Source organism: Bubalus kerabau, chromosome 4 (genome assembly GCF_029407905.1).
Source record: "Bubalus kerabau isolate K-KA32 ecotype Philippines breed swamp buffalo chromosome 4, PCC_UOA_SB_1v2, whole genome shotgun sequence".
Taxonomy (NCBI): Eukaryota; Metazoa; Chordata; class Mammalia; order Artiodactyla; family Bovidae; genus Bubalus; species Bubalus kerabau.
Genome location: NC_073627.1, coordinates 117,686,508 through 117,699,051, shown reverse-complemented (window position 1 = coordinate 117,699,051; position 12,544 = coordinate 117,686,508). Strand labels below are relative to the sequence as shown.

The 12,544-nt window shown below is 36.8% G+C and overlaps 1 protein-coding gene across 2 annotated transcripts in view; it reads left to right on the top strand.

Annotated features, from left to right (window-relative positions):
• Positions 1–12,076, top strand: part of CARNMT1 (carnosine N-methyltransferase 1) — a 42,211-nt gene extending 30,135 nt beyond the window's left edge. For both annotated transcript variants that reach the window (XM_055578319.1, XM_055578320.1), the window contains 2 exons: positions 8,718–8,821; positions 9,481–12,076. In XM_055578319.1, the coding sequence (XP_055434294.1) occupies positions 8,718–8,821; positions 9,481–9,582 (206 nt within the window). In that variant the 3' untranslated portion in view covers positions 9,583–12,076. The remainder of the gene's footprint in view (positions 1–8,717; positions 8,822–9,480) is intronic.
• The last annotated feature ends 468 nt before the right edge of the window (positions 12,077–12,544 follow it).

Below are 12,544 nucleotides of genomic sequence, written 5' to 3'. Positions count from 1 at the left end.
GAAATAACTCCAGAAAGAATGAAGGGATGGAGCCAAAGCAAAAAGAATACCCAGCTGTGGATGTGACTGGTGATAGAAGCAAGGTCTGATGCTGTAAAGAGCAATATTGCATCGGAACCTGGAATGTCAGGTCCATGAATCAAGGCAAATTGGAAGTGGTCAAACAAGAGATGGCAAGAGTGAATGTCGACATTCTAGGAATCAGCGAACTGAAATGGACTGGAATGGGTGAATTTAACTCAGATGACCATTATATCTACTACTGCGGGCAGGAATCCCTCAGAAGAAATGGAGTGGCCATCATGGTCAACAAAAGAGTCCGAAATGCAGTACTTGGATGTAGTCTCAAAAACGACAGAATGATCTGTTTGTTTCCAAGGTAAACCATTCAATATCACAGTAATCCAAGTCTATGCCCCAACCAGTAACGCTGAAGAAGCTGAAGTTGAACGGTTCTATGAAGACCTACAAGACCTTTTAGAACTAACACCCAAAAAAGATGTCCTTTTCATTATAGGGGACTGGAATGCAAAAGTAGGAAGTCAAGAAACACCTGGAGTAACAGGCAAATTTGGCCTTGGAATACGGAATGAAGCAGGGCAAAGACTAATAGAGTTTTGCCAAGAAAATGCACTGGTCATAACAAACACCCTCTTCCAACAACACAAGAGAAGACTCTACACATGGACATCACCAGATGGTCAACACCGAAATCAGATTGATTATATTCTTTGCAGCCAAAGATGGAGAAGCTCTATACAGTGAGCAAAAACAAGACCAGGAGCTGACTGTGGCTCAGACCGTGAACTCCTTATTGCCAAATTCAGACTTAAATTGAAGAAAGTAGAGAAAACCACTAGACCATTCAGGTATGACCTAAATCAAATCCCTTATGATTATACAGTGGAAGTGAGAAATAGATTTAAGGGCCTAGATCTGATAGATAGAGTGCCTGATGAACTATGGAATGAGGTTCATGACATTGTACAGGAGACAGGGATCAAGACCATTCCCATAGAAAAGAAATGCAAAAAAGCAAAATGGCTGTCTGGGGAGGCCTTACAAATAGCTGTGAAAAGAAAAGAAGCGAAAAGTAAAGGAGAAAAGGAAAGATATAAACATCTGAATGCAGAGTTCCAAAGAATAGCAAGAAGAGATAAGAAAGCCTTCTTCAGCGATCAATGCAAAGAAATAGAGGAAAACAACAGAATAGGAAAGACTAGGGATCTCTTCAAGAAAATCAGAGATACCAAAGGAACATTTCATGCAAAGATGAGCTCGATAGTTGACAGACATGATATGGACCTAACAGAAACAGAAGATATTAAGAAGAGATGGCAAGAATACACAGAAGAACTGTACAAAAAAGATCTTCATGACCCAGATAATCACGATGGTGTGATCACTCACTCACCTAGAGCCAGACATCCTGGAATGTGAAGTCCAGTGGGCCTTAGAAAGCATCACTATGAACAAAGCTAGTGGAGGTGGTGGAATTCCAGTTGAGCTATTTCAAATCCTGAAAGATGATGCTGTGAAAGTGCTGCACTCAATATGCCAGCAAATATGGAAAACTCAGCAGTGGCCACAGGACTGGAAAAGGTCAGTTTTCCTTCCAATCCCAAAGAAAGGCAATGCCAAAGAATGCTCAAACTACCGCACAATTGCACTCATCTCACACGCTAGCAAAGTAATGCTCAAAATTCTCCAAGCCACGCTTCAGCAATATGTGAACCGTGAACTTCCTGATGTTCAAGCTGGTTTTAGAAAAAGCAGAGGAACCAGAGATCAAATTGCCAACATCCGCTGGATCATCGAAAAAGCAAGAGAGTTCCAGAAAAGCATCTATTTCTGCTTTATTGACTATGCCAAAGCCTTTGACTATGTGGATCACAATCAACTGTGGAAAATTCTGAAAGAGATGGGAATACCAGACCACCTGACCTGCCTCTTGAGAAATTTGTATGCAGGTCAGGAAGCAACAGTTAGAACTGGACATGGAACAAGAGACTGGTTCCAAATAGGAAAAGGAGTTCGTCAAGGCTGTATATTGTCACCCTGTTTATTTAACTTATATTCAGAGTACATTGTGAGAAACGCTGGAGTGGAAGAAACACAAGCTGGAATCAAGATTGCCAGGAGAAATATCAATAACCTCAGATATGCAGATGACACCACCCTTATGGCAGAAAGTGAAGAAGAACTAAAAAGCCTGTTGATGGAAGTGAAAGTGGAGAGTGAAAAAGTTGCCTTAAAGCTCAACATTCAGAAAACGAAGATCATGGCATCCAGTCCCACCACTTCATGGGAAATAGATGGGGAAACAGTGGAAACAGTGTCAGGCTTTATTTTTCTGGGCTCCAAAATCACTATAGATGGTGACTGCAGCCATGAAATTAAAAGACGCTTACTCCTTGGAAGGAAAGTTATGACCAACGTAGATAGCATAATCAAAAGCAGAAACATTACTTTGCCAACAAAGGTTCATCTAGTCAAGGCTATGGTTTTTCCAGTGGTCATGTATGGATGTGAGAGTTGGACTGTGAAGAAGGCTGAGCACCAAAGAATTGATGCTTTTGAACTGTGGTGTTGGAGAAGACTCTTGAGAGTCCCTTGGACTGCAAGGAGGTCCAACCAGTCCATACTGAAGGAGATCAGTCCTGGGTGTTCTTTGGAAGGAATGATGCTAAAGCTGAAACTCCAGTACTTTGGCCACCTCATGCGAAGAGTTGACTCATTGGAAAAGACTCTGATGCTGGGAGGTATTGGGGGCAGGAGGAGAAGGGGACGACCGAGGATGAGATGGCTGGATGGCATCACTGACTCGATGGACGTGAGTCTGAGTGAACTCCGGGAGTTGGTGATGGACAGGGACTCCTGGTGTGCTGCGATTCATGGGGTCGCAAAGAGTCGGACATGACTGAGCGACTTCTCTGATCTGATCTGATCTGATCCCAGATTCAGTAAAATGGGATCTCCTTCAAGCTGGCTCCTGTGTCCTTTTGACATATCCCTACCATTGTCTGAGCATCTTCTTTCTGGCATAACTAGGTGTTCTGGGCTCATCTTCCACTTTTTCTGCCTGAGATCAGCCAGTTTTTCCAAGGATTTCTGGTTCCTTTTAATGGGGAATGGTATGTAGAAACAAAATTCTGGATTCTCCCACTGTCATGGTGTTGCTTCTAGGCCTTTTTATAAATATATGTATGTATCCTTCTATGTCTATAAACATGAGTTCATGTTTATAAATCGTGAGTTTATGCTCATACTTCTAGTTCCATAGCAACTCTAGGTATGGAGTACAAAGTTGGCATATAGCTTTCAGCACATTTAAGACGTCATTCCAGCAGCTTCTATTTTGTTGTTTAGAATTCAGCTATTTTAATTGTTGCTTCTTTGAGTAATCAGTTTTGTTTTTTAAGATTTTCACTTTGTAGTTTTTTCAGGCTCAATATTATATGCAGATGTAAATTGTTCTTTTTAAAAACTATACAGTTTGTTGGTCCACCTGAGTCTGTAAATTTTTTCATCAGTTCTGAAAAATCTTAGCTTAAAACAGATCTTCACTTGCCAATATGAGACAACCATAGCATCAAAATAAATAATAAGTTATTATTTCTTTGTGTACCTCCTCTCCCACATTCTTTTTCTCTTCTTCTGGAAATGCAGTCAAATGTACTCTCGACCTTCTCAATAAAGCTTTCACTTTGCTTTACTTGCTGTTTTTTTTTCTTGTTTTGGTCTGTCTGTCCTGCATTCTAGGTAATTTATTCTGACCTGTCTTCCCATTCACAATTTTTTTGTTTCACTGTGTCTGACATCTATTTCATTTCTATTTGGTGGGGACTTTGTGTGTGTGTGTGGGAGGTTATTTTTATTATTTTGTTTGTTTGTTTGTTTTTGGTTAGCTATGCCATTTAAGAAGGTTCTGTTCTCTGCATATGTTTTCTCGATAGTCTTTTACTTCTCTGAAAATAGTGTATTTTGTATGATAATTGTAATATCTCACATCTTTGCAGGTCAGCCTCTGCTTTCTCTTGTTGCTGCTGGCTCTTGCTTATAGTTGTTTGTTTCCCTGGGCTATACGATGCAAAACTGTACATGTAATATATCATTCTAATGCATCAAGGAAAGACTGCAAGGAGATACAATAAGTTTTCAAGTGTTTATCTGTCTTTACTAGGATTAGACATGGGTTTGATTTTATGTTATTCATGTTATTTTAGCTTTCTGTTATTGAGCTTACATTATACTTACAGTTAAGGAAAAAATGTTTTCTTTGCTTCTGTTATTGCCATTAAAAAAAAGTGAAGACAAAATGGATTAAAGACGTAAATGTAAGAACAGAAACTATAAAACTCTTAAAGGAAAACAGAGGTAGAACACTCAATGACATTAATCAAAGCTAGATCCTCTATCACCCACCTCCTATGGTAATGGAAATAAAAACAAAAGTAAACAAGTGGGACCTGATTAAACTTAAAAGCTTTTGCATAGGAAAGGAAACTATAAGCAAGGTGAAAAGACAACCCTAGGAATGGGAGAAAATAATAGCAAATGAAACAACTGACAAAGGATTAATTTCATACAAGCAGCTCATACAACTCAGTACCAGGAAAACAAACAACCCAGTGAAAAAGTGGGGTAAAGACCTAAACAGACATTTTTCCAAAGAAGACATACGGATGGCTAACAAACACATGAAAAGATGCTCAACATCGCTCATTATTAGAGAAATGCAAATCAAAATCACAATGAGATAGTCACCTCACACCAGTCAGAGTGGCCATCATCAAAAAGTCCACAAATAATAAATGCTGGAGAGGGTGTGGAGAAAAGGGAATGCTCTTGTACTGTTGGTTGGAATGTAAATTGATACAGACACTATGGAAGACAATATGGAGATTCCTTAAGAAACTAGGAATAAAACCACCGTATGACCCAGCAATCCCACTCCTAGGCATATACCCTGAGGAAACCAGGGTTGAAAAAGACACACGCATCCCATTGTTCATTGCAGCACTATTTACAATAGCTAAGGCATGGAAGCAGCCTAGATGCCTGTTTACAGATGAATGGATAAAGAAGTTGTGGTACATATACATAATGGAATAGTACTCAGCCATTAGAATGCATTTGAGTCAGTTCTGATGAGGTGGATGAACCTAGAACAGTGAAGTGAGTCAGAAAGAGAAAGATAAATATCGTATTCTAACGCACATATACAGAATCTAGAAAAATGGTTCTGAAGAATTTATTTACAGGGCAGCAGTGGAGAAACAGACATAGAGAATAGACCTATGGACATGGGGAGAGGGGAGGAGAGGGTGAGATGTATGGAAAGAGAAACATGGAAACTTATATTACCGTATGTAAAATAGATAGCCAATGGGAACTTGCTGTATGACTCAGGAAACTCAAAGAGGGATTCTGTATCAACCTAGAGGGGTGGGATTGGGAGGGAGTTTCAAAAGGGAGGGGACATATGTATACCTATGGCTGATTCATGTTGAGGCTTGACAGAAAACAGCAAAATTCTGTAAAGCAATTATCCTTCAATAAAAAATTTTAAAAACTGTGAAGAGACAGAATTGAGAAAATAAAGAACTCCTTCAGGATTGTGATAGTGTTTTATTCATCTTTATATATTCAGTGCCAGGTATTTGCTTGGTGCTTGATAAACATTCCTTTAAAGAATGAGCTGGGGACTTCCTTGGTGGTCCAGTGGTTAAGACTTTGTTCTTCCACTGCAGGGGGCGCAGTTTCAATCCCTGGTTGGTGAACTCACATCTTGCATGACTTGTGGCATGGCCATAAAGTAAATTAAAAAAATAAAAATTTAAAAATAGTAAAGAATGAGCATAATAAATGTGAAAAACTGCTCAGCCTCAAGAAAATGCAGATGAAATTATGCATGGCCTATCATTTTCCTCTTGCCAAATTAGCAAATACTTAGTTTAATAAAAATACTTAGTGTGTTTTTTCTTTATAATTTAGATTTTTTTGAGGAGGGGTATAGTTGACATATCATAAATTCACTTTTTAAAAATGTATAACTTGAAGTATTTTGGAAGCTGGATAATCATGCAACCATTACATCTATCAGGATAGGGAACATTTCTATCACTTGCCCAAAAAAGGTCTCTTCTGACCCTTTGTACTCAGTTCTCTCATCTTCAGTATCTGGCAGGTAGCACTCTGTTTTATGTTATTATAGTTCTCCCTTTGCCAGAAAACCATATAAATAGAATCATAGAGTAAGCTGCTTTTTGTGTCTGGCATCCTTCACTTAGCATAATGCTTTTGAAATTCATCCATTTTGTTGCATGTACCAGTGGCTTTTTTCTTTTTATTGCTGAGTAGTATTTCATTGTATGGATATACTACATTCTGTTTATTCTTTGGCTGGCTGATGGACATTTGGGTTGTTCCCAAATTATTACGATTATGAATAAAGTTGCTATAAACCCTCATGTATAAATCTTTGTGTAGCCACAAGCTTTCATTCCTACTGGTGGAATTGCTGGGTCATATGTGGAACATGCATGTATAACTTTACAACAAACCGCCAACCAGTTTTCCAGAGTGACGGTACCATTGCATTCCCACCCCTTGTTAAGTAAGGTGTTAAAACAAGTACTTAATTGCAATTGTGAGTGAAAAGTAGTATGTCTGTTTTGGAAAGCATTTTGGCAGTCTGAATCAAGTTAGTAAAAATATTTACTCTCTTTGACCTAGAAACTCCACTGCAAGGCATGTCTTTGTAATATATTTCTGAAATATAAGCAGATATGTTTGTTGAAGTACCATTTGTAGTAGGAGACTGAAAAATACAAAGCAACTGTAATGGTTGTCTTCAGGTGGTAAAATTACAGATGATTAACTACATTCAGTGCTATGCTGGGCATTACAGTGGATTAAAAAGAAGCATAAGACATGTTCCTTTGTTCACGTAGCTTGTAATGAAACACAACATGAGTAGAAGTAAAATATGGTCTGAGTCTGTAAGAAGTATAGGAATGTGTTTATGTAAATGTAATAAAACAGTATTGTTGGAGGTTCTTCAAATAATAGAGGAGAAACAGCATACGCTTTAGTACTGGAGATACTTGGCTGTGAGGCTCTGCATTCTTTAATAAAAGAATGCTTCAAGAGCTTTGGGATGATCTTGGATACAACAGGTGCTCAGTAAATGATAGCACTGTCCATTTTTACTAGTACTAATAAAACTTAACAGGAACTAGAGTAGTTTGGTGGGGAATCATTACTATCTTTTGAAAAGAACCGCTGCTGCTACTGCTAAGTCGCTTCAGTCGTGTCCGACTCTGTGCGACCCCATGGACGGCAGCCCACCAGGCTCCCCCGTCCCTGGGATTCTCCAGGCAAGAACACTGGAGTGGGTTGCCATTTCCTTCTCCAATGCATGAAAGTGAAAAGTGAAAGGGAAATCGCTCAGTCGTGTCCGACTCTTAGTGACCCCATGGACTGCAGCCTACCAGGGTCCTCCATCAATGGGCTTTTCCAGGCAAGAGTACTGGAGTGGGGTGCCATTGCCTTCTCCTTGAAAAGAACACTAATATATAAATTATAATTATTTTATTCTAGTGGTTTATGTACAGTAAAAAAAAAAGAAAGAAAAACCTTTTAACCTTAAGTAAGTTCCACAGAGTGCTCAGCAGTTTGGGACCAGCAATTTTGTCTTGTTTGTTGCTTTTATCTCTTGTGCTTATTAACACATGGTAAGAGGAGTGGGGTAGGGTAGGGGTGGTGAGTTGGTCTCAGGATTTATAATTAACCCAATGAAAGTAAAGAGAAGATTGTCTAGTCCCTTAGTACAACTATGGAATGATAATGTTACCTGGATGAAGTTGATAGATTGGGCAAAATGTGAGATTTAAAAGAATGGAATATCTGGTTTGAGTCAGATAACAGTTCCTTGGATGTCTAGAGTGAGAGAATAATAAAGGGGGGATGTCATTTTAAAAAGTTGTAATAGCTGTGGTTAACCTAGCATCTTCTGTATGCATGGTGTGTTATATCACATTAAAGTCATGTTACAGGTGGGGAAGAATTAGTTGGTGTTAGAGCTGGAATATTAACTGTGTTTTAAAAAAGCCAGCTTTAGGTGGTCCAGTGATTAGGACTTGGAACATCTGTACTGTGGTTGCCTGTGTTCGATCACTGGTTGAGGAACTAGGATCCCACAAGCCACAAAAAATAAAGCAGCTCTAGTATCACCTTTTCCTTCCAGGAAGCCATGCCTATAACTCTCCAACCCCCCTTACCCCTACACTTTTTCCTGCCCAGTCTGGCTTGAAGACCCTTCTCTGTTTTCACGAAATAGTTTGTAACTGCAGTTTTGCATATACTTATGGAATTATAGTTAACAGTATACCCTTGCATTTTGGGGACCTGGAATTCTGTGATTCAGCCACTCCTTCAGGAACTTAGAGAGTTAATAGGTGTAAAGCCCATGACGTGGAGAATTACAGTGCAAGGCTCTTACACCAGAGGGACTCACTCCCTGTGAATGTAGGCCCAGCACTCAAATGGCAAAGTTTTAGGGATACTTGTCTTTGGCAAATATAACAGTTCTTTACTTCTCCTTTTTATATTTCATCCTCTGCCCAACTTATTACTTAACTTGGGAGTGCAGTTTAAACAGCTAGTAGTGTATGTTTATATTTAAGTAGTGTCATAATATCTTTAAATTATAGGTCCTCTGCTGTACCACTTTGAAAATTTGGCGAATGAACTTTCCATAGAATTAAGCTATGAGGATATAAAAAATGTTGTTCTGCAGTATGGATTCCAGTTAGAGGTAAGGACGGAATGAGTATTGTCAAAGTTTAACTTTCAGAGCACTCAAACAGGACTGGTGATATCATAGCAGTTACTGGCTTTACTTCTTAACCTCTTTTGTTTTCTAACCCATGAAGTGAAAATACTACTACTTAGCTTTTAGAATTATAAGGATTTGGGATAATGTGTATGTAAGTGGAAAACTGTCATACCTAGTATAATCACCTTTCAATAAGGGTTAGCTGACCATTGTAATACTGGCCTTTGTAGACAGATCGCAGGTAGATGGGATGAGAGGTCAGATGTAAGAGGGCTATTGTTTACTATATGTACTTTTGTACTATGTTGTCTTCCCTTATGTGATTATAAGGTTTCATGATACTTCGACTGTTGTTTTAGTTTATTTAGAAGCATTCGATTCATTTAAAAAACAACAGGTTTGTTCTTAAAAAGAAGCGGTATATTATAGTAGTTTAGAGTTCAGGCTCTGGAATTAAGACTTCTTGAGCATGAATTCCAATTTCACCACTTACTGTAGGTGTGACCTGTTGTTTGTAAACTGAGATTACTTACAGTGCCAATCTTAGAGGGTACGTATGTGTAATAAATGAATAATACACAGAATATGTTTAAAATAGCACGTTGTCTTCATCATCATGATTACTGTTTGCATTTCAGGTGGAAAAAGAATCTGTCTTGTCAACATATACTGTGAATGATCTATCCATGATGAAATACTACTATGAATGTGTTTTGTTTGTGGTCCGTAAACCACAATAACAGTCTCAAGTGATTATCATCAAGAAAAAAGTTTAATAGCAAATGCTGAAATAAACAACTCAGAATCAACTATCATAATGACAGGACACAACCTCAAATCAGTGGTGCCTTCTTATTCCTAACAAAATTTAGAAATAGTGTCTATTTTCTTAATATGTCTATCGCTTTTTCAGAAATATACTATGCCATGCATATTTGTACTACACAAGTAAAAATGGAGGAAATGTCTTCAAGTATACTTTTTCCTTGAAGCCCAGAATTATCTTTCAGTAGAAAAAACTTTATTTCCAGTGTCCTCATGAAGCTGTCCGTTAAGTCTGCCATATGAATAACTTACAGTATTGCAGTCCATAAAAATCTCCCTTTTTGTTGTTTTGTATGCATCGTACATGTTATTTTTTAAGGATCCTTTGTCACTTTCAACATCTGGAATTGGGATTTTGTTTACTTTGAACCTAAGCAATCTATACAGAAAATATTTATCCTTTTATCATTCAAATTATTTTATTTTCTAGCTCAGCTGGATTTATAGTTAGCATCAAACATTTCATCTTTACAAAATGCTGAGTTTATAGGATCAAATTAGTCTTTTGGTCACACTAAGTTGAACACTTTGAAAGCATACTCATCATGGATCACTCTGAAATATATGAGATCTCAGCATTCTAAGTGAGGCACACAAGTATTTATTAAAGGTACTGCTAGGAAACTGGGAAAATAAGAATAAAATCTGCCCATTTGAAATACATGATTTCAAACTATAAACAAATAGTTTGTCAGTTAGATGTTTACAATAATATCTTTCCTTTAGATTACCTGAATTACAAAAGCAAGCACTTTTTTTTTCCGTTAAAACAATTATATACTAGTAAAAACTGTCATGATAGTATTAATGTGGAGAAATTTTCATTATGAAATTTAGGGATAAATAACTGCCCATGGTCTGTGTATTTAATATTGTAAGCAGCAGCCATTAGCATAATTTCAGATTAGTATCCATTTTGTTCCCTGATAGCTATAGCTAAAACAGTATATGCTGCTTTAAATTTCTACCTCTAGCAGATCTTTTTTGGAGGGAGTTTTCCTTTGTATTTTTTTAATGTTTATTACCCTGTTTTCCAGTAGCTTGATAAATAGATGACTAATTTAATGTGTTTTAACCTTTTCTTGGAGAAAAGGGAGTAATATTGAATATTTTCATAGATGGTTGTGATGACATTAAGTGACCTCTGTGGCAATTTTAATTAAATAGACTTAATCTCAGTAATGTGCTGGTAACATAAATGTCATGTTTTCATAGGAAAACTTATTTATAAATCTTTTCACCTTTATTGTCAGTTAGGTGAGGGGAGTCCTGGTGTGATTTGACATCTTAACCAGTAGGATCTTTTCTGCATACACTACAGGAGCACCTGGGGCCTTTATGCCCATGATGTGATAAATGATTCCATTAAGTTGATTTGTCAAGTTATGGACACCTGTATGTAATCTACTGAATGTTTCTGAAAAACTATTTCTCTTTTTTTGTGTTCCTGAGTACTTCGCAGATGTTCATTTAGTGGGAATTCTGACCTACCACATGGATGAACTTGAAATTAATTGCAAGGGAAAAAAAAAAAAAAAACGAACTTATTTTCTTTTAAAGAAAGAAACTTAAAAAAGAGCATAAGTATTTCTAAAAAGCCATTGAAAGGAAGCATGCTGTTTGTAATTTAGAAATGCTTTTTATTCACTGATAAGTATTCACTTTTTACAGCTTGTATCAAAACAAATGATTTTGGTTTTCTCATAAAGGGCAAAACAGGTTGACACCAGTGGGTTGGCATTTCTTAAAATTTTTGCTATCAGGTTTTATCTTTTAATAATGTTATTTGTACTTCTAAATTACAGCTTTTAGTTAATTATGAAATCAGTTATTTCATTTGTTTCTTGATTTCTCCTCCATATTATGAATGCTGTTTTTAAAATATACATAAATTTGCATCCCTTTTTTTCTCTTACAGCTTTTGTAGTTAATATATTCTAAACTTGAAAATTGTGGTATCAATCAATAATAGAGGTGTCACTGGAGGATTTAATTTTGTATTATGTGTAGAAATAGCTACTAAAGTGTGTAAGCCTTAAAGTTTAAAACATTTTTCTTAAATAACTATACACAGATCTTTCATTTTTTTCATAAAGGGGGAGGAGATAGGTCATTGTGCTTGCTTTTGTTTCTTTTTTTATTTCCATAATCCGAAGCAGTACAGGCTAGGGTATGTTAATCAAGTGAGCAAGATGAGATATGTAAAATATAAAGAGAAGCTGTATAAATCACAGTATAAAATTAAGTTTGGGAATTGTAAAATGTACTGTATTTATATGTAACTCATTCTAAAAGTTGCCACAAAGGCTGAATTGGAAGCTTCATGTCTGCATGAAATTTCCTATATTTTTAATGTGTATGATGGACTTAATTTTTCTTGAATATTAAAATCTGACAATTGCTATGAAACTGTATTTGCTTGCTTGTTTTCATCTAACATGGGATAACCATAGATATGGGAATTTTAATTAATTGAGAACAATACATTTGGACCCTGGGATTAGCCTTTTATATGCTTCTAGAAAGTCAATATGATTAGTTGAACTCTGAGTATGCTAGGCCTTGTACTAATTAAACTTGGTCTTTGGTTTTGTTATATAATCAAACAAGAATTATAAAGGAACCAGTAGAAGAAAATTCCAGCAACAGCCATTGGTATGACGAGCACTGGCCTGGCACTTACTTTTCCTGAATTATTATTTGTGATCTTGGGCAAAGCACTCTGAGTTTGTTTCCTCATCTGTGAAAGAGATTGATACCACCTAGTTCAGTGGTTTTTATGAGGTCCTCTATACTATGAAATATTAATGTTATACAGGCATACCTCCTTTTATTGCACTTTGCAAATAGTGGGTTTTTTTTTTTTTTTTTTTAACA